The 22,068-nt window shown below is 52.4% G+C and overlaps 1 protein-coding gene across 4 annotated transcripts in view; it reads left to right on the forward strand.

Moving 5' to 3' along the window:
• The first annotated feature begins 1,483 nt into the window (after positions 1–1,483).
• Positions 1,484–22,068, forward strand: part of Fmnl1 (formin like 1) — a 27,751-nt gene continuing 7,166 nt past the window's right edge. For 2 of the 4 annotated variants that reach the window (XR_003713032.1, XM_028780383.1), the window contains exons 1-12: positions 1,644–1,787; positions 9,698–9,781; positions 11,283–11,396; positions 12,087–12,160; positions 12,461–12,544; positions 13,024–13,149; positions 13,401–13,418; positions 16,119–16,227; positions 16,941–17,017; positions 17,143–17,236; positions 20,161–20,235; positions 20,541–20,651. Coding sequence is in view for 3 of the 4 variants with exons in the window: in XM_028780383.1 (XP_028636216.1) it covers positions 1,659–1,787; positions 9,698–9,781; positions 11,283–11,396; positions 12,087–12,160; positions 12,461–12,544; positions 13,024–13,149; positions 13,401–13,418; positions 16,119–16,227; positions 16,941–17,017; positions 17,143–17,236; positions 20,161–20,235; positions 20,541–20,651 (1,095 nt within the window). In the remaining variant the exon portion in view is untranslated. Of the gene's footprint in view, positions 1,788–9,697; positions 9,782–11,282; positions 11,397–12,086; positions 12,161–12,460; positions 12,545–13,023; positions 13,150–13,400; positions 13,419–16,118; positions 16,228–16,940; positions 17,018–17,142; positions 17,237–20,160; positions 20,236–20,540; positions 20,652–22,068 lie in introns of all 4 variants that reach the window. The other 2 variants (XM_028780385.1, XM_028780384.1) reach the window with 2 other exon arrangements.

A 22,068-nucleotide genomic window follows, 5' to 3' on the forward strand; every position in this document is an offset into this window, starting at 1 on the left:
GGAGGAAGGCTTTAATCAGGTCAAGCCAGGGACAGGGCTGGTTTATGTCTGTTTTTCCTCATGATTAGATAATTAATTTCCCAGTTCCTGCTGAATCCTTTGTCAGTGGCTCTGAGTACGAAGTTGGGAGCTGGGGATGACCTAGAGTAAGCATTTAGACCCCCTGGGCTGGCACAGAGAAAGTTCAATGTTCCCTCAGTTTAGGGCACTTCACCCCATGGCATGGCAGTACAGGGAGGGGCCAACTCGAGAGCCCCACAACTTAAGTGGGGAACTAGAAGTGTTAATTCAGGTTGGAGTTTGAGCCCCGGTCCTAAAGGCCCTTCTCCACTCTCCCACCCTAAATAAGAGTTCGAGATCCAGGCTATGTAGATTTTGGACATGAATAGAAGAGGCCCGTTTCTGCTCTGATTAGCTGTGTGCCCTTGGACAAGTCCCCTTACCACTCTGTTCCTCCTTTCCCCATTACGGAAATGAGGACATCCATACCTACCTTTGCTGGTCACTGTCACAGAAATCTTTCTGTAACTATCAGCCAAGATTGTCATTTTTCAGTGTGAGGCCAGCCTAGGTCCCTTATGGTGATGGCGGCAAGATTTTCCTCCCCTCTGAAGTGCCTGTTCCTCCCCCAGCCTAGCAGCTGCCTTTAACCCTTCTTAGTGCCCTACTTCTCCTTGGCACCACCACAGTGGTCCCCAGGTTCTCCAACCTCATTTTCCCATGAGTGACCCCAGTCTAAAGCAACTGAAAATGCTGGCACAGTTACAGCCGGTCAAGTCTCAATTGACCTAGGTCCGTGTCCTCCAACCTGTTTGCAGATGGTTCCCTCTGGACCTCAGATCATCTCTGGGCCCAACGGAGAAGAGACACAGAGGTGGGGGACCTGGAAGGGGGTTCCCACCTTCTTAGTTGGGGATCCCAGAGGGGGACCCCCAGCAGCAATTATACCCCACCACCGCACCTCAGCGCCCCCTTAGGTCTCCAAGGCGCGCGCCCATTGGCTGGACAATCTTCCGCGCCGGGGGGGTCTGCCTCCTTCAGGCTCGGGCCTAGAGACCCCCTTACTGCCGGGCTCAGGGCGGAGAGCTGCGGTTCTAGGACCCGGAGGCGCCGGGCGAGGGCGCCGCCGTGTTCTCGGCCTCGCCTGGGTCGGCTCCGGCTCGGGCAGGTGCATCGGCGGCCACCCCCTCCGCCGCAGGTGCACCGATCGGCAGCCCCCGGCCGGAGCGCCATGGCTGCGGAGGACCCCCGGCCGGCGCCCGCGCCCGCCCCCTCCCTGCAGCCCGCCCCCCTGGGGCCGGGTGCGCGGCGGAGAACTGCGGTTTGCGCGCACCGGGAGCGGCAGCAGAAGTTCGAAAATCGCCGAGGGGGGAGCCCGCGCCACAGCTTCCTGCCCCCAGCCCAGCCCTCTGGCCCCGGCTGCCTGCAACCCGACTTCCTCCCCGAGCCTCGCTCGTCGCCCGCTCCCTCGGACGGGGCCGCCGCTATGGGACGCCGCGCCCCGGCCCCTGCACGCTGCTGAGCAGAGAGCCGCCTAGTCCAGCCCCGCCACCCAGCGCTGCCCTTCGCCCCTCGGCTCCCAGAGCCTGATCCGCGACCCCTAGGGAAAACTGGATCTCCGAGGCTGGAGGCGCCTGGCCGGCTGGGTGGGGACCACCATGGGCAACGCGGCTGGCAGCGCCGAGCAGCCCGCGGGCCCTACCGCGTCGCCCCCGAAACAGCCAGCCGTCCCCAAGCAACCGATGCCAGCTGCGGGGGAGCTGGAGGAGAGGTTCACGCGGGTCTTGGTGAGTGTGACCTGGTGCGCACCGGGAGCCAGGGATGACAGGGGCTCCGCATGCGTCCCCGCCTCTTGGGACTCAGGTGCCGCTTGGAGATCCCCGGTCCACCTGCAGTCCCTCCAGGGGGTGGGAGTGACAGTGTCATCTTTCAGAGTGACTTAGCACTACCTCCTCAAGAAACTTTCTTCATCCCCCTCCAATAAGCTTTCTTAAGAGACTCCCCCCTCCCCATCCTCTTCCTATGCTCCTAGGTCTAAAGGTGTCAAAAATGTCTCATGAGGTTGGGTTCCAATCTTGGATTCTTCTCATGAGCCCGGGGTGTGAGGGGGCTGGCGCCCACTTTTCCACTACACGCAGGCCCAGCGGCTGGGTGAAGGTCTGGAACACCTGCCCTTCTGCATCTCAGGGTCAAAGAGGAAAGGGGTTATAATTTAACCTCCTCGAAGTTGTAGACCTAGTGGAGTCTTTTAGTCCTGGGTTGTTCTGGTGTCTGGCATAGGAGTTGGACTCTGAGACGTTCCGCTCGTATTTATCATCCCCACCATGCCCCAGAATGGGTGCTTGCAGTATCCTCATCGTGGACCACCCCCAATCACCGAAAGGAGTAAGCTTAGGAAGGGTGGAGTCAGCATGGGTTGGTCCTTCTGGCTTGGAGTGGAACAAAAATCTGGAAGGCTCCCCTCCCTCTTGGCTGTCACTTGCTTGGGAAACTGGAGCAGGCAAGGGTGGGATAGAATGCACTAGAAGCTGAGGTTTAGGCCTCTGGGGAAGGAGTCATCAACCCCTTGAGCATGGAGCAATTCAAGTGTTTCTGGTAGGGTGGGCCGTGCAGTCACAGGTCCCGAAGAAGGGTGGGAGGCAGAAGTAGGGGAAGGGGAAAGGCCAGTTTTCACTTCCCCCTCTTCACTCCAGCACTCTTTCCTGCTGTCTTCTGTAGGTGGTTGCCCAGGGGGCCTGTGTACTGTTAGCCATCCCTGGCTGGACACGGGTGACTGTGGGGAAGGGTAGACTGTTTCCTAGAGGCCTTTTCCAGTCTCAGTAGGCTGGTGTTGCAGGTCTGAGGATGGGAGCCCAGGGGAGGGCTCATTCTGGAAGCAAAGAAGTGCTGGCCCTCTGTCCCCACACCTCTTAGATGGCTTTTCCACTCTCTGGCTAGCAAGTCATTAGGCCTGACTTGCTAGATTCTCTGCATGGTCCCAAAGGGGCAACAGTTCCTGAGAATCCTGACTCCAGAAGAAGGACAGGAGGAGCTTGGGGGGACCTCTGAGATGGGGTGGGTCTCTCCTTGTGAAGGTACAAGTATTTAACTTGGGGAATGAATAGGGACTTGGAGGGACATTTCGCACTAGGCTAGCCTTGGACTTCCCTGTTTTTCCACCTGCCCCTAACTCCCTTTCCCCCAAATCCAGACCTTGGCTGAGCTGAGCTGAGCAAGTGGGGGAGGGGGTCATATGAGGAGCCTGGCTGAGTGGTGGGCTCAGCCTGTCAGCGGAGGGCCTTGGATTCTTCTTTCTCTTCATGTGTCTATGGATAAGGGCTGGTTCTCGGCCAGTCTGTTTGGTCAGGTACACTAATGGGAAAGAGCTTTGTGAATAATTCAGACCAGTGGAAATTCCAAAAGTCAAGTGCAGGACTTGATTGCCCTGGGTGGATTTGGGTGTTGTAGTGATAGGAAATGCTGCTGGGAATCCCTGAGGGACAGGCCATGGAGGGAAGGTCAGGAGATGGACCTTCCAGTATGTCTCGGTGGCTTAGTGGAAGTCTAGGGCAGCGGTACCCACAGGGTTACCCATTCCTTTCAAGTCCCCTGGAACTCAAAGCTGTCCCTTATCCTTTGTGGGTGGGTAAACCCATCTTCAGGTCACAGGGTTGAGAACTGGCTTTTCTTGTTCCCTCACCGTTAGGGTCATGAGCCCCACCTGGATTAATGACCTGACCTCTGCTTAAGGCTACCCAGGGCTAAAGATTTGGTGAAATCAGGAGTTTACCAGTGGGTGTGGCTCCATCTGACCCCTACACCTGGAGTCTCGTGCAGTCTTTTGGGAATATCTAACACGAAATGACCTCAAGTTGTTGTGGGGGCCCCGCCCTACGGATTCCCCAGTGTTAATACGGGAACCCAGTTCCCCAGTCACATGGCCCTGGGAACCTGTCATTTCAGGCTTGGCCTTTTTATCTTTGGTAGGGAGTAGGATTCCCAACTCCCCAAACTTCCCCTTCTCTTAGCTACGGTGCTCTTCTTATGATTTGGGGTGCTTCCACCGGCCAGGCAAGGGGAGCAAAGAGATATTTTCCCTCCAATGGTGGATGATGGAGTTACTACCTTTCAAGAAGGCTATGGGAAAGGGGGGGTACCCTGCTTAAAATGGGGGTGGGGAGAAAGAGCAGGTTGAGCCAAGGTTTCGACTGCTGCCTTAGCAACCGCGGAGGAGCGATGGCTGCCCCATTACACAGGCCTGCTGTGGTGGTGGGAACACCAGCTCTCACCTCTCCCACGCCCATGCCCAGGGCTGGGTGTCTTCCAACACTTCCCTGTCTTCTCTGAGAGGTTTGCAGAGCAAAGGTTTGAGATGGCAAGCCACCCTGTCCAGGACAGCCCAGAGTCATTGCATGTGGCTGGCCACGGGGCCTGTGTGATCTGCCTGTGGACCTGGGTGAAGGAATAAGGGACAGTACCTAAAGATGTCTGTGTGAGGCTGAGTAGTGCTGTATCCAGGCAGGGCTGGATGAGGGTCTAGCTCACTGGGGGGCTCTTACTCATATCCAGGATGTGGGCACCTTATCAGGCAGTTTGGACCAGTCAGGACAGCTCCAAGAAGAATATAGGTCTTTGGAGTTCTATCTCCCACTTCTGGGGCTGGTGATGAAGAACAGGTCAGACATCTCTGCTTTGCTGAGCAGTGACAAAGGTGTCCCTTAGTGCTTGGGGTGTTACTCAGTCCCTGTGGACTGTCCCTTCAGTGGATCTCTGTGGGGTGTGGCCTTGTGGTTAGCTGTGGGGTTGGGCAGAGGCCATGGCTGGCATTCTCAGCAGGCATAGCTAGCACATGCTGACCCCAAGTGCAGGGCGGTGGGCATGATTCACATTGGCATCTGGGGTCAGTTGACAAAGGGCTGGAGGAGATGAGAAGGAGGTGTTTGCCCTTGGGCCACCTCTGCATTTTTCTTGAAAATCAAGATTCTGGAAGGTGGCTTGGTTCTCCCTGCCTTTGAAAGGGGTGGAGTTGGGGACGGTGGCAGCTTGGCAGATGACTTTCATCCTTGTTGCTTAATTCGTGTGTGACCTTGGGCAAATTCACATCTTTGAGCTCCAGTTTTTCTTCTGCGTAACAGGAGGATAATACTAATATGGCGGCCTCCTAGGATTTGGGAGGTCGAGGGCTCAGTATAGAGCCTACCGAGGAGCAAGTGCCAGTAAACGCTCTCTACAGTGTGCAAGGGGAGCTGTCCCGGGCCTCCCTAAGGCCCCGTGCCCCTCCCCCACAAGAAGATCCCAGGTTGCCCTGCATTACTGAGTCACCTCCAGGTCTCGGGCTAGCACAGGCCAGGCAGCCTCCTTGCCATTACACAGGTTAGAAGCACTGAGGCCCAGACTGAAAACTGCCTGGTGGCCGGAAACCACGAGAGGGAGGGCCCAGCTCCCCTGCAGGGTGGAGTAGCCTGGTGCTAACGGTGGTGGCAGCAGCAGCAGCAGCAGCGGTGTGCACACGAGGAGGGGGTGGGAGGCCTCTACTTCCCTACACGCATAGCGTGCTGGGGGGGGGGTTCCCCCAGTGAGTAAGAACTCAGTGTGGGCAACAACAGGAAGTGTAGGGTACTGGGTGGCAGGAAGCTACTCTGGCTGTTCCTGGTTTCTCAGACGGGGTAATTGGGGCTAGGACTGTCTGCAGTCAGGACCCCAGTGCCCTTATTTTGGGGAGAAAAAACCCCCAAACCTTGTGTTTTTAAACCACATTGTCAGCTAGGTCTCCATGGGCAAGTGACTTAATAGCTCTTTGCCTCAGTTTCCCATCTGGGACCTGGGGTTAAAATAGTAACTGGTGTGTTTGTTGTTGATGTTTAAATGAGTTGGTAATAAGTTACAATACTTAGAGAGAGGTGAGACCAGAGAAGTGTTAGGGGATATTTATTATTATTATTATTGTTGTTGTTGTCATTCTCTTGCTGGATTATATGGATGGTAAGGTGTGGTGTTCTGCTCCCCACTAGCTTTGACCTTTGTCCTCCTCTGGAGGACCTGGAGCTTAGGTAAGAGAAACTGGTAACTTTTGGGGTTCTCAGTCCCTGATGCAGGCTGGGTTACAGCATAGCTTCCTCTAAGCCCAGGACTGCTTGTAAGGGCTCCCGTCAAGCTGTATCCGGGATTTTAAGTGATGCGTGCAATTGTTTCTGCACATGTGCAGACAGCTTGAGTGCCAAGGTGGATACCTCACAGACGTGGCGGGGAGAACAGAGGAGCCTCGGGATCTGGACTGTCATGCTAATCTCTGGAGTTACCTGACACTGGGGTCCACATTCAGGAGCTTCCTGGACCTCAAGGGGCAGGGCTGTGGGGAAGGGGTGGGGTAGTGGGATGGCGCCCAGATTTTGTGAAAGCCGAAAGCAAAACTGTAGGGTGTGGTCATGTCCAGATGTGGCCAGAGCCCCGAGTCTCCTGGGACAGTGTCTCAGAAATCAACAAGGTCCACGGTGCCAGGAGTTGCAGGGTCATAGCATGAGTCTGCAGCGGTGGGGCTGGCTGAACTGCAGCTGGGGCCTGTCTCTCTGTAGTCTCCAGAGGTCAGGACAGGGAGAAAAGGTTGTCCCCACATAGCCAAATAGGAATATGAATGAAATTAATTCTGTTTCTTCATTTATTTTTGAGGGTTTCCAGACAGGGTTTCTCTGTGTAGCTCTGGCTGTCCTGAGACTCACTCTGTAGACCAGGCTGGACTTGAGCTCAGAGACCTGCCCGCCTCTGCCTTCTGCATGCTGGGATTTAAGGCCTGTGCCACCACTGCCTTTATTTATTTATTTATTTATTTATTTATTTATTTATTTATTTATTTATTTATTTGTATACCTTGTGCTGCTGTGGGACCAGTCTGGGCTCACTCAAGCTTGGAGCTATCTTCCTATCTCTGTCTTCACAGTGTTGGGATGATGATAGGTCTGTGTCTAATGTCCAGAGTCAGCACCTGTGTGGCCACATCTCACCTAATTAACCCCATCTGCTTCCTCACCTGGCCTGAAGCAATGGGACAGTGAGGAAAGGGAGGGTACAGGTTTGGCCAAACATCTCCCAGACCTTGAGGTCTTCGATGGACCCCTCCAGTTTCCTGTGCCCCACACTTATAAGATGCTTCTTCCTAGTGATAGAACACCAGAGAATATTATATCACAACTGTGCTTCTGAATATTCCTGGGCCCTCTGGGAGTGTGAAGGTAGGCTGGCCTGTGCCCATTTTATGGAGGAGGAAGCTGAGGCTGACAGGCCAACAGGCTGTCAGACTAGGTGGGCCCAGAGACCCAGAGTAGGTGGGTGTTTTGAACTTAGCTTCAGTTTTTCTGCATCGCAGCTGCTGTCCCTCCTTCATCCAATCAGGAGGCAGATGTGCCAGTCACACATGTAGACTATCTATCCCTTCCTGTCCTATTTGAACAATGCCAGTCATCCTTTTGCTTAACCTGGTCCCTGCTCACTGGGCTACCTCTTTGCTGAATGCCCTCGTAAGGGGTTTGGTTCCTGCCCTGAGGGTGGCCCTGCCTCACCCTGAGTGAGTGGCATTTGGTAGCCTATCTCCCGCTCCCTGGATACCCGGCTCCTTGGTGGGCACAGCCACAGCCGGGGAACAGCTGCTAATGAGTGTCGAGTGCTGTCAGAGCTATTTCTGATTTCTGAGCCTAAATTTAGCTTGTCTGGCAGGCTGGCACGTGGGCCCGGGGCCCAAAAAGTCCCAGGTAGCTTAAGGAACAAGGGACACCCTGCCTTCTGCCATTGTTGAGACAGGTCCATCAGGCAGTTCCATGCAGAGGTTGTCTGTCCTTGGCACTAACTCTGGAGTGGCCCTGAGGGGTATGAACCCTGGTTGTGGCTCAAAACCTCACACACACACACACACACACACACACACACACACACACACCTGTCTTCACAAGGTAACCTTGGGCGGGTCATTAAGTTAATTTGTGCCTCTAAGATAGGCTAGTCACAGTGTCAGTGATGGTGGTCAGGACAGGAGGAGGTCAGTGCCTTATGATGTTATTGAAATCTGAAGTAGTCCCGGGCCATTCTAGAGCCACACAGGTCTCCTAGGTTAGTAGGGCTCAGACATCTCATGACAGAGATGCTGTCCTCTCTAAGGCTCAGATCCTGAAGTTCAGCATCCTCTTCATCTCCCTCCTTTGTGGTGGCCCTGGACTCAGGGTCTTGTGAAGCCCGGCTTCCTACTTCCTCTTCCCCCTGGCCTTGCTGCACCTCAGCCTCCTTTCCCACCCCCAAGAAAGACAGAGGAAAAGTAGGTTCCTAGGTCCCCTGAAGCAGAGTAGGCCCCACCCCACAGTCTTCAGACCCCTTTAGGAAAGACTCTGTCATGCAGCAGGAGCAGGCCTGATGTAGTTTCCTCAGTCCAGGCTCACTTTCGAAATGGGGACAGGGATGACGTACCTCAGCCCCCGGCTGGCCTTGGAGTGTGGTGGGTGGGCAGTTTCACCTCATAAGTAGGGCCCCAGCCGGAAAGCTTAGGCAATGGGGGCTGACAACCCAGCTTCCTGTTCTCCGAGGATGAGTCAAGACAGTGATTTTGGGGCGAGGTCTGGCCAGAGCCCCAGACCTAACCCTGCCACCCAAGAGAGGAAGCTAGCTGTGGAGTCTCCAGTGGGTGTGGCTCCTTCTCTGCTCCAGCCATGGCCTCTTCTCAGAGCCAGGGTCAGAGAGTGTATAGCCTGAACTACCAGAGTGGGTATCAGACAATTCCCAGGCCTTGGGCTGAGCTCCTTGGGGGCTCCTGTGTCCATGGTGGAGACCCAGGCTAAACTGAACTCAATGAAGGCAAAAACTGGCATGGGGGGACTGACATAGTTAGGTCCTCATTAGACTCGAGGTTTCCTGGATTGGGGTGAGCTGGCCTTGATCTCTAGGTCTGTTAGGCAGACTTGCTAGGCCCTGGGGATACTAAGACCCCTGCCTCCAGCAACACACGCTCGAATCCACAGGCCTGGCTGAGCTGTACATATGACTTGTGACAAGAACGTGCGGCTAGGGGGAAAGGCCTTGCGGGGAGTACTGCTGATTTATCTTAGGTGTGCGAGGGAGAGTCCCAGCCTGGGCCAGCGGTACCTCAGGCCCAGTGTTGTGCCCATTCTGTGATGGAGTGACTTCCGTTGCTCAAATCTCCCTACCTCTGCAGCTGCGACATACCTGTCTGGGACTCCCTGCTGGATGGCACACTGCTCTAAGCCCCCTCGACCTCCTGGTGACCTGGGCCTAGTCTGCGCACACAAGGTGCTTGATGGGTGTAAGACCCCGGCAGCAGGTCCCAGCTGGACCTGTCTGGAGATGACTTCCCTGCTGTCCTCACTCAGATGGGGGTAGTGACAGTGTCCCCTGAGCTCCAGTGGAGCCTAGAGGCTTTGGAGATCCCTGAGGAACGCACATAATTGTCTCATGCCATGTGTGCCAGGAGAAGATGTGTATGGTGGCTGGGCCTAGTCACACTTGGAATCAGACCCCAGGTTCCTTTCCGCCTCGGGGGCCCTGGGAGCTTGGGACCTTGGGGGAAGATGGCCCTACCTCTCTGGGCTTTGATTTTCTCCCTGGACAACACTGCTTATCTGCCGGGGTGAGAGGACAGCACATCTTTGAGGGAGCACTGTGGAGTCCCCGAAGATGGCCATTCTCTCTCGGGCTCAGGGGCCTTTGTCTTCCGTCTCCTCAGAACTGTATGAACTTGCCGCCAGACAAGGTCCAGCTGCTGAGCCAGTATGACAATGAGAAGAAATGGGAGCTCATCTGTGACCAGGTGGGTGCCTAGAAGGCTCGGCTGCCCTTGCTTCTGCTCTTGGGGAACCCTGTTCTGAGGATGCAGGAGCTGGCAGGAGAGGGGCCTGGCTGCTGTTCAGGGTAGATATTAATCTACTGGGGTGGCTGGGGGCCCACACAGGACTCTATTCCCTTGAAAGGCCTGATGAGCAACCACTGGGGGTCATCAGCAGGGTGTGTCCTAGACAGCTGGCAGCGGCTGCCCCTGATGTTCTGCACTGCTGGGGACTGAACCTAGGGCTTCATGCATGCTTAGTAAGCAGTCTTCCACTGAGCTACGTCCATAGCACTTGGGTTTCTGTTTTTGAAACTGAGTCTTGCTATGCAGCTTAGGCGGGCTTCAAACTCGTGTTCCTTCTGCCTTAGCCTTCAGAGACATTACCATTATTCAGAGTTACTGAGATTACAGGTGTGGGTCTCCATGCCGGGTGGCTTGTCTCTCCTACTCTGGGCTGAGAAAAAGAGGAAATATCCCTGCATTTAGCCAACTGGAGGGAGAGGAAAGAGCAGGTACCCTGTCTTTTTCTTCTGAAGTCAAGGGAGACACAGTCAAGCAATTGTCTCCAAGAGCGGTCAGGTCAGAATACTGTGTCAGAGCCCAGGCCAGGCCCTAGGTTCACTGAGTGGCTCATCTCTCCAGCTGCTGGGGGCCCGGGCTACTCTCCTCCAGTGTGGAGGTGGAGAGGGTGGAGACTGGCTTCTCAGCCAGGATCATGAAGAGGAAGAGGAGCTGCTTTCCAGCTGAGGCCTGGAGGCTGGGAGGTAGGGAGTTGGGGAGAGGAGCCCCTTGGCTTCCCCCAGAACCAGCAAGCCCTTCCACTAATGGACGGTGACTTACCAGCTGGGCATCCATCTTGGTAATGCTGGGCCACGGCAGAGTTGGGAGTGCTCTAAAGGTTCTGGAGCTGCACTTGGTGTCTCTGTTGAAGGGTTCTGCCTGGATTCTCAGAGGGGCTTGAAGACTGCAGAGTAGAAGGTAGAAGAGGGTGTCTGAGCACATCTGAGGGTTCTGGGCTGGGAAGGGTAGGAGCCTTGTGGTAAGGTGCCCCTCTGCTGTGATCCCTACTTCCATGTGAAGACCTGAGGCAGTGAAATATAGGAAAAGAGCACACACAGGCACCTACCTAAGCAGAGGACAGGACAGCTGTCCTGGAGATGGGCTGTCTGCCTGCCAGGGAGTTGATCCCTGCCTAAACTTTACACTCTAGTCCGGGAAGGGCAAAACAGGCCTGAAAGAATAACCCAAGGCAGGGCCTGTGACTGGACTGGCCTCTGTTCCCCTGGCCCCAGGGAAGGCACAAACCATGCATGGGGCTAAGGTCTCCCACATGTCCAAAGTTTGTGCCTTTGGTATTTCAGAAGCAGTTTAAGATGGCCTGAAACCTCAAGTCAGAGATGAGAAGGAGTATTGGGAGGAAAGCTACCCAGTGGTCTTTGGGCAGCTGTGATGGGTTCTCTGTACACTCCATTCATACCCCCAGGAGCGGTTTCAAGTCAAGAATCCCCCTGCAGCCTACATCCAGAAGCTGAAGAGCTACCTGGATACCGGTGGGGTCAGCCGAAAGGTAGCATCTGATTGGATGTCCAACCTGGGGGTATATATATCTCCCTTCTTATTCTCCCCCTTTCTATTCTTCACCCTCCAAATATGTATATGTGTGTGTGTGTGTGTGTGTGTGTGTGTGTGTATAGTGTCTCATATGTGCTTACACAGGCATTCCTGTGTGTATTTGTATTATGTATATACATATGTGCACCCTGTGTATTTATGCATAGACACATGTGTATGGTAGGTGTGCATGATTTGGGGTTTGTAGGTATATTTGTTCTTGTGTATCCCTGAGTCCATACATAGACAAAGGAGAGAGAGGAAGAAAAAAATGGATGTATATGTGTGTATCCCATATATAAACAAATGGGCATGTAAGTAGGTGCCCTGTGTGTACATATCGGGGTTTTCCTGTGTGGATGTGCATACTTGTGTTCAATGTGTGCATGCCCAATATGTCTGTGTAGAGCTATGCATGTGTGTGTGTATACTGGATCTCTGGATAGAGATATGTCTGTGCACCCTATATCTTCAAACGTGTGAATATACCCTCTATGTTGGGGGAAGGCATGTAGTCCACGAGTAGTCATTCTGTTGCACAGGTGTGTGGAGGTGGCGAGGGAGGCTAAACGTGAAAGGCCTTGAATGCATGCTGGGGGTGGATACTTCTGGCCGATGCCTCAGGACAGTGGGAGTCTGGGTTCCACCCACAGACTCCTTGTTTTCTTGCCCCCAGTTTAAGAGGCGAGTTCAGGAGTCTACACAGGTGCTTCGGGAGCTGGAGACTTCCCTGAGGACAAACCACATTGGGTAAGCTTAGGAAAACTCTGACTCTGGCAGCCTCTGGGGCTTTCCAGCCTCTCCATCACGGGCTGGCCCTGGGGACCATTTCCTTCCTCTCCTGTTGCCTGGGCTGGATTTCCACACACAGCTGGGCTGTGGGTCCTGCTTAGGTCCTCGGCATCCCCTGATATCCCTGGGTCTCTTGAGGGTGGGGGATGGTGTTATGTTCTGGGGCAAGGGCAGTCAAGGGCTCTGGCTTTGCCTGCTCATTGCTCGCTTGGGCAGAAGCCTTTCTGGGTGTAACTCAGAGAACCTTGTGCTCTGCAGGTGGGTGCAGGAATTCCTCAATGAAGAGAACCGGGGCCTGGATGTCCTGCTTGAGTACCTGGCCTTTGCCCAGTGCTCTGTTGCGTAAGCTCCTTGTCCCAACCCTCATGCTTCCTCTCAGTGTCCTGATCACACATTCCTGGGCCTCCACTAGACCTCTGAACAGGAACTGATCTCTTCCCCTGTCCCAGGAAAGCTGGACTTGGCCCTGGGCAGTGGTTCTTCTGAAGACCTGCCCTTGCCCAGAAGGGATCTTCCTGCCCCTTCAGTGTGCTCCCCGCAGAGCTATGGATGAGCTGGGCGTGGTGCAGATCTCTAATCTCAGAATTTGGGAGGCAGAGACAGGCAGAGGTCCATGAGTTCTGGCCAGCCTGATCTACATAATGAGAGCCTGTCTCAAGAAACAAAAAACAGGAATGAGAGGCATGAATGAATGCAAACTCCACCCCCCTTACAGGGGGAGATCTCTCCTGTAGATCTGTCTTGCTTTGCATGTCCCTCTGTCCCCTCTTTAAGTGTCCCTTGTGGTGGGAGCCTCCAAACTCCTTGCGTCGCATCTCCAGGTATGACATGGAAAGCACAGAAAATGTGGCCTCTGGTGCAGAGAAGAGCAAGCCCCTGGACCAGTCTGTGGAAGACCTCAGCAAGCCTCCACCTTCATCTGTGCCCAAGAGTCGCCTGACCATCAAGTATGCGGGCCCCAGATGGGGTGATGGGGAATGGAGAACAGAGACCCCCATTGCCACATCTAAACAGGGCCTGAGGGTCGGTGGGAGGAATAGTTCAGCATGGAGGAATCAAATGTGTGAAGTTTTCAGGTGGAGAGACCAGAGGCTAGAATCTGAGGGGGACTGGAATAAGTAGGGGGTTGGGGGTTGAGGGTTGGTAGGATCCCTTTTGTACCTCTCTAACCCCTTGTTTCTCCCTGTGCGGCCTCCAGGTGCCCCCCTTCTCCCCGGTACGTACATAGTCACCAGGGGGCAGGTGCATGCTGGGGGCAGGTGCATGCTGGGTCCACTCTGTGGGTGGTGGGTTGGAAGAACAGTCAGCTGATACCCCTGAGTTCATCTGCTGTGGCTCGGTCTCCTCATCCTGACGTAGGACATCTTACCATCTTGTTGGGATGTAGGGAGGGTGAAGGAGATAACCCTGGCATATCAGCTTCCTCTATTGGGTCTGAGGGACCAAATATATGTTTATTTATTTGTGTGTGTATATATCTGTAGTATGGTATATGGGCAAGTGTGTGTGTGCCAATAGCTGACCCAGAAAAGCATGGCTTTTACCTGGGTGCTGGGGATTTGAACTCAGGTCTTCATGCTTACACAGTAAATGATCTTACCAACTGGCTATCTCCACAGCCATCCATATATATATATATATATATATATACATACATACATATAAATATACATGTAAATACATATTTACACACATACATACATATGTGTGTGTGTATGTGTGTGTGTGTGTGTGTGGTATTGGGACTTCAGTCCAGGGCTTCAGGCATTACAGGCAAGTACTCTTCCAATGAGCTACACCCCTTAGCCTGGAACAACCGTATATTAAGCCCCAAGACCTCACACTATGTTTCTTTCCTTCTTCATTCATTCACGGAGCAAACAGTTTTTTAGACACTAAATAGCACCTATTAGTGGCAAGTGGTCACATGACAGGTAAATTCTGCTTTGGGAGGCCTCAGTCTAGTGGGAATACAATTTAGTGTGATAACAGAGATGTGATCTGGATTTCTGAGAAAGGAGGTGTCCGCTTCTTGGGGGGGGGGTGGTACCAGGAAGACTTTCCAGAGGAGGTGACACCGGAACTGTGTCTGACAAACGACAGGCTTGTGATCGGCAAGTGATGGGGACAAGGAGGAGCAGCATGAACAAAGACTGAGACATATTTGAGCAATCTAGGAAAGGCTGATGTGGCAAGCAGCCTGGAGGGCTCAGTTGGAGAGGTGGGGCTGGCCAGTGTGGCGGCAAGACTTACAGAACTGTCCAGAGGCACGACATGCAGAAGATATGGTTTGTGGCTCTCCAAAAATGAAAACCTCAAAAAATTTGTTTGCGGGGGTTGGGGGGAAAGCAAGAATAACAGAGAGAATACCCAGTATGCTCCTTACTGGGTGCCAGGCTTATTACATAATTCGAACTAGCCTGTGAAGGTGTTCCCAAAGCTGAGGAAATGGCCCAGTTAGAAAACGCTCACCTTGCAAGCGTGAGGACCCAAGTTCAGTCCCTGGCACCCGTGTAAAAAGTTGGTTACAGTGGTGTGTGCTTACAATCCCAGTACTGGAGAGACGGAGAGGAGACAAGCCCTAGTGCTCAGTGGCCAGACGACCGAGGCTCATTGGCAGGTAGCAGGTCCCAGTGAGAGATGTCTCAAAAGAACAGACCGGGGGCTGAGGAGACTGCTTGGTGGGTAAAGTGCTTCTGTAGACGTGTGTGGACCGGAGTCTCCGTCTCTAGTGCCCATATAAAAACTGGGTCCAGCTGCGTGCACCTGGGTCACGCTCAGTGCTGGGGAGAGAGGAGGACAGCTGGCGCTTGTTGGCTTGGCAGTCACGTGGGAATAGTGAGTTCTGGGTTTAATAAGAGACCCTGTTTCAAAAACAAGTAAAGACTGATAAAGGAAGGTACATGAAGTGACTGTCTGGCCTTCACACACACACACACACACGCACACATACACACACATATACACACACATACACATACACACACATATACACACACATACACACATACACATGCACACACACACATGCACACACACACACACACACACACACACCCCAAAGTAAAAAGCTTCTGAAGAAAGAACGATGGTCAAGCTTCTCTGGTCTGCATGTGCACATGCCCACCCGCATACACAGCTACACCTCTGCACACACATGACATGTACACGTGTGCTCATACAAAGATGGTATCTATTATTGCTGGGTATGGTGACATATACCTGTAAAGGAGGCCAGCCTGGGCTACATGAGACTTTTGTCTCATTCCCCCTGACTCCCCCAATATGGAACTAATGTTGTCATTCACTTTAGTAAAGTAGTGAGCTGGAATGTTTTTGAATCTAGGCACTTTGAGTTTAGTCTGCCTCTCAAGATGGAAGATGGGCCCAAGTGATTGTGAGCGCCACCTTGTGGCGATATTATGGTTGTCTAGCTGTTTCCAAGCTTTGTCCATCTTTATCTTCGATTGGCTTTCTACTCACAAGCTCCCCTCCCTCTCTTCCTCCCTCCTTCCTCTCCTCCCTCCCTCCTTTCTTTTTTGAGACAGGCTCTCATGTAACCGAGAAGCTCCCTACTATGTAGCCAAGGCTGGTTTTGAGCTCCAGTCCTCTGCCCTTACTTCCCAAATACTGGAATTACAGGCATGTGCTATCATGCCTGGCTCACAGTAGCCCCTTTAAAAACCAAGTCTTCGTAAGGGCCTTTGCTTCCTTGACCTACACTCACTACCTCCTCCAGCATGCCCGCCCCTGGGGAAGGCTGCCTTCAGCTGGCCAGCTAAGTCAGGTAGATAGGAGACAGCGGCTTAGAGGTCCACATCTATCCCCCTCACTCCAAAAGGCGTCTTACTGGTATGGGGGAGCAGGAAGCTAGGGATTGGGGGTCTGACCCCGCTGTCTTTTCCACATCCACCAGGCTGACCCCTGCCCACAGCAGGAAGACGTTGAGGAATTCCCGAATCGTCAGCCAGAAGGACGATGTCCATGTATGCATCATGTGTCTGAGAGCCATCATGAACTACCAGGTCAGCTGGCGGCATGGGATTGGGGCCTCAGGAGATGGTTTGTTCTCCTGGGACCTGTGTTAGCTGCTGATGTCCTAAGACCACATGTCATTCTCACCCGGAACCCTACGAGCCTGGGGTCTGGGCTTTGGTGGGAGTCTGGAGGCTGGGAAGTTTTGAAGGAGAGCCCTAGGTTTTATTACCTTCATGTCAGGTCTGCTGAAATGGCCTTGGGTGTGGTGGGGGGGCAGCGTAGGCCTCAGATGGGATCAAGGAGGGTTGGGTAGTGGAGTCCATGGGACAGTAGGCTTGGCCATGGCACTGGGAGGGACAGCTGGTACGGCTCCACTTCTGTGCTTCATCCACCTTTGTAAACTTCCTTAAAACGTCATGGGGTTTTGACATGTGTGATTTTTTTTTTTAAGTAACTCTTTCCTGGCTGTCCAGCATCCTAGATTACAACTTTGTATATGGCCATTGTCAAAAGGTTGGGCATGCCTGCACAGTTTCGCTACATCCAGGGTGCTTGACACTGGCTTTTGAAAAGACGAATGAACTTGGAAAGGGGACAGGGTTGGGCCTTGGCTTCTTAAGAGGAGGTGATGGCTGGATGTGAGGGGCTTCCTAAGCTCTGAGCACTAGAGGCCAGAACAGCACGGCACAGACTGACTATGCAGGAGGTGTTGGCTGTTCTGAAGACCTGCCTGAGGTACTAACCTCTCCTCTCTCTCTAGTCCGGCTTCAGCCTTGTTATGAACCACCCAGCCTGTGTCAATGAGATCGCTCTAAGCCTTAACAACAAGAACCCCAGGTAAGGTCTATATTCCTAACTGGTTTTCTACTTCTGTCCTTGCAAGAACTCTATCCCCTATCGTCAGGCCTGCTGCCCAGGCTCACCCCAACCCAGCTCCCCTGTCCTTCCCCTTTTCTTCTCAGAACCAAGGCTCTGGTCCTGGAGCTGCTGGCGGCTGTGTGCCTCGTGCGGGGTGGGCACGACATCATTCTTGCGGCCTTTGACAACTTCAAGGAGGTATTGGACCCCCTCCCAAACCTACTTGTTCTTCTAGGACTGCTTGGAGTCTGGCTGCCAGAAACTGTGGCCTCTGATAGGGAATCTGGAGACACAGGGTGGGTGTTTGGGAAATACAGAGGAGACTGGATAAGGAAATTCAGAATGGAAGGTGTAGTCAGCAGGGGCATTGCCTAGGGCAGTGGTTTCAGCCTAATGCTGTAACCCTTTAGTACAGTTCCTCATGTTGTGCTGACCCCCCATAAAGTTATTTTGTTGCTGCTTCACAACTGTAATTTTGCTACTGTTATGAATAGTAATGTTACGAGCTTACAAGAGGTTCGTGCAGAGTGACATGCTAAATAATGTGGCTACGACAGGGCTGGAAATACGGCTCAGTAGTTAAGTGTGCTCCCTGCCTGCTGGTAAGGATCTGAGTTCAGATCCAAGCACCCACGTTAGAAGCCAAGGTCTCTAACCCAAGACCGCAGGGAGAGGGGACTGACTGCTTGCTGCTGTTTGCTGGTTTCCAGCCTAGCTGAGGAAAAATGGCCCCCAGGTCCAAGGAGAGAGCCTGCCTCATAGAAATAGGCAGAGTGATAGAGGGGACACCCATGCCTTCTTCTGGCCTCTGCATGTGCACACGGACACATGCCACTCCCTCCCCTGCCACCATCGACACATTCACACACACACACACACAAACTCACTCAAAAAATGTTTTAAGGCAGGGTCTCACTTTGCAGCACTGGCTAGCCTGGAACTCGATATATAGACCAGGCTGGCCCTGAACTCACAGAGATCCACCTGCCTCTGCCTCCTGAGTGCTGGGATGAAAGGTGTACCCCACCATGTCCAGTCCATCAAATACTCTTTAAAGCTGGAGATGAGTTAAGCAGCTTGGCCCAGGCATGTGGGAGGTAGAGCCAGGAGGACTGGGACTGCAAGGTCATCACTGGCTACACAGTGAATTCAAGACCAGCCTAAGCTACAAAACAACAGAAAAAGAAAACTTAAGCCAAAGCAAAAACCAACCCAGCACAGACTCTGTCTCAAAATGGGGTTAGGGGACTGGATGCATTTATTTATTCTTTTACTAACATTCACTGTGGTTGATTATATACCAGGCACAGAAGCAGGCCCTTAGGATACATTAGTGAGCAAAACAAATGAGAAAGCACTGGAGGGCTGCGATAGTAATACTCACTCAATAAAGCACTCCCTTTGTAAGGACAAGGATCTGAGTCCATGAGCCCACATAAAAAAGCTGGGTTTGCCATGCATGGTAGCACACACTTTTAATCCCAGCACTCCAGGGGCAGAGGCAGGTGGACCCTTATGACTACCACATAGGCATGGCTACATAGTGGTAACAACAACAACAACAACAACAACAGCAGCAGCAGCAGCAGCAAGAATCTAAGGGACTGGAGAGATGGCTCAGTGGTTAAGGGCACTTGACCTTGCAGAGAACTCTGGATTGATTCCAGTGCCCACTTAGCAGTTGACAACTGCCCATAACTCCAGTTCCAGGGGATCTGATACATTTTTCTGACCTCTGCAGGTACCAGGTCCCTTGCATATACATACACACTCAGATACTTAAAATAAAATAACTCTTTTTTTTAAATGAGCCAGGTTTAGTGGCACATGATTTTAATTCTAGAGGCAGTGGCAGGCAGTTCTCTGGAGCTCAGTGACAGCCAGCCAAGCCTACTCTGTGAGCTCCATGCCACCGAGAGACCCTGTCTCTCAAAACAAGGTGTGAGGCTCAGTGAACCTGGACTCTGCACCTACTAGGAGGCCCACAACTGCCTGTAACAGTTCCAGGAGATCCACCGGTGCTCTTGGCTTCTGCAAGCACCCACATGCATTTTTTTGTTTGATCTGATTGTTTTTGAGACAAGATTTCTCTATGTAGCTCTGGCTGTCCTAAAACTTGCTCTATAGACCAGGTTGGCCTCAAACTCACAGAGATCCTCCTGCCTCTGACTCCCAAGAGCTGGGACTAAAGGCGTGTGCCACTATCACTGGCTTCATATGTACATTTTACACATCTATTCATGCAGGGACAAGCATATACTAAGTAAGTATTAAAACCAACAACGGCAACAAAGATGGATTCGCTCCTGAAGAACAACACCCGAGATTGATTTTTGGCTTCCACACATATGCATACACGTACACATGCATGCACACGCATGCACACACATACATGCACACACACACGCAAGCACACATGTACACACACGCACACAGACACACGCATGCACACACACATACACATGCATGCACATACATGGATCCACATGCACACATATGCATACACATACACACATGCACACACATATACACGCATGCACACGCCTATAATGAAAAGGCTGGAAGTAGCTAATAAATGAGCAACATATGTAGTATTAGAAAATGCTAAATGGTTGGGCAGTGGTGGTGCATACTATTAGTCCTAGCACTGGGGAGGCAGACGCAGGAGGACCTCTGTGAGTTCGAGGCCAACATGGTCTACAGAATGAGTTTCAGGACAGCCTGGTCTCTACACAGAGAAACCCTGTCTTGAAAAAGAAAAACAAAAACAAAGCTAAATGTAATGGGGAAAAGGTTGCCACGGGAGAGGGAACTGGTTGTAGCGAAGGCCTCATTGAGAAGGTGAAACTTGACCAGGCAAAGCTGGGAAGAAGCTGGGGGATTGGGTGTGGTGATTCTCTGTGATAGCATACCAGGTGGTTAGAACAGTGTGAATTCACCCAAATGCTAGTGCAGCCAGCGTAGGGTGTATGAGATTAAGAGGGAGTGGTGTTGGAGGCAGAAGAGTGGCCAAATTTGGATTCAACTGGAGAGGAACCTGTAGGAGCACAAGGGCAGCATCGGGAAGACGGCACAGGAGGTGTGTGACCTAGTTTTCAGTGTCCGCCATTCTCCCTCTCCAGGTGTGCGGGGAGCAGCACCGATTTGAAAAGCTAATGGAGTATTTCCGGAATGAAGACAGCAACATTGACTTCATGGTGAGATTGGAACCCTGGGGACTGAGGATCAGCTGGGCCCTATTGCATGCTGGGAGCAGAGTGGGACTCTGGGTAGCCTGGCTCAGCAAAATGACAACCAACTAATTGTCCAAGGGAAAGGATAGATGTCAGAGGAGAGGAGACTGGACCAAGGGGACTTGGATGTTACAAGACTGAGTTAGTAGAATGCAAACTGGAGAGAGAGAGAGGAGTAGGGTGGGGGAGGCAGGCTTGGGGACAATTGGGAAGGGCAGGTATCAGCACCTACTAGAATCCTGAGATTTGCTTCTGCTCCTGGCCCCTAGGTGGCTTGCATGCAGTTCATCAACATTGTGGTACACTCTGTGGAGAACATGAACTTTCGTGTCTTCTTGCAATATGAGTTCACTCACCTGGGTCTGGACCTGTACTTGGAGGTGAGCCTTGTACCCCACCCCTGTCTCCCATGACTGAACAGTCCACCCACTGTGGGGTATTTAGTATGTAGTTAGCAGGTCTTGAGTTCAAGCCCTAGCTCTGAGAGCTGGGCTTGGTGGAACATACCAGCAATCATAATCACTTGGGACATGATATGAACATGTTCATGTTCAGTCTGGGGTTCACTGTCCCCCCATGCAAATGATAAAACCCCACAAATAAACAGAATCCTACCCCTGTCACTTGCTAGCTGTGTGACCTTGTATGCATCTATTCATCCTTCTGAGCCTGTTTGTCTGTCAATCTCAGAAGTGACAATGACTCCAAATGTGTAGAGGAGCCCCTGGTACATGACGGATACTATAACATCTGTCATTGAGGTCCTGGAACAGGCTCAGGTGGCTCTGAGTGTGACCCAGGAGCATCGGTCAGATGCTCTGACCCCAGCAGATGATGGGGAGCCCAGAGATACTAGACAGGTGGGGAGCTGGCTCAGGCTGGAGGTCTGGGTCTTGGGAAGAAGGAAGAGAGGAACTTGTGAGCAGAGAAATCACAGCTTCTGGTCTGGTTCCTCTGGGAGGCTTTCTAGAGGGGTGAGGCCTTTGGGGTTGGCTTTCTGAAAGCTAGGACTGGCTAACGGGGGCAAGGCTGGTATAGCCGTGCAATAGGATATGATACATCTGGATCAAGGATGTGCAGTCTGACATCGGCTTCAGCATGGCTGATCCTTAAAAGGAGAGAGAAGTCAGATGCAAGAGGCTGAGTACAGGGCTGGAGATTGTGTGGCAATTAAGGGCACTCACTACTGCTGGAGAGGACCCAGGACCCTCTGCCGCTCCCAGCACCCATATCTGGTGGCTTACAATCTCCGGTAACTCCAGTTCCAAGGGATCAGATGTCCTCTTCTAGTCTCTGAGGATACCTGAACTCATGTGTTGTCCATAAACTCATACAGACACACACACACACACACACACACGCTTAAAAAATAGTTGAATATTATATGACTTTTAAAAATAAGAAATCAGCCGGGCGGTGGTGGCACACGCCTTTAATCCCAGCACTTGGGAGGCAGAGACAGGCGGATTTCTGAGTTCGAGGCCAGCCTGGTCTACAGAGTGAATTCCAGGACAGCCAGAACTACACAGAGAAACCCTGTCTCGAAAAACCAAAAATAAATAAATAAATAAATAATAAAATAAAAATAAAAATAAGAAATGTTGCCAGGTCCTGGTGGTAAGCATCTTTAATCCCAGCACCATGGAAGCAGAGGCAGGTGGATGTCTGAGTTTGAGGCCAGCTTGGTCTACAGAGTGAGTTCTAGGACAGCCAGAGGTGCATAGTGAGATCCTGACTGGACACACACATACACACACACACACACACACACACACAGAGAGAGAGAGAGAGAGAGAG

This window comes from Grammomys surdaster, unplaced genomic scaffold (genome assembly GCF_004785775.1).
Source record: "Grammomys surdaster isolate TR1022 unplaced genomic scaffold, NIH_TR_1.0 371, whole genome shotgun sequence".
NCBI lineage: Eukaryota > Metazoa > Chordata > Mammalia > Rodentia > Muridae > Grammomys > Grammomys surdaster.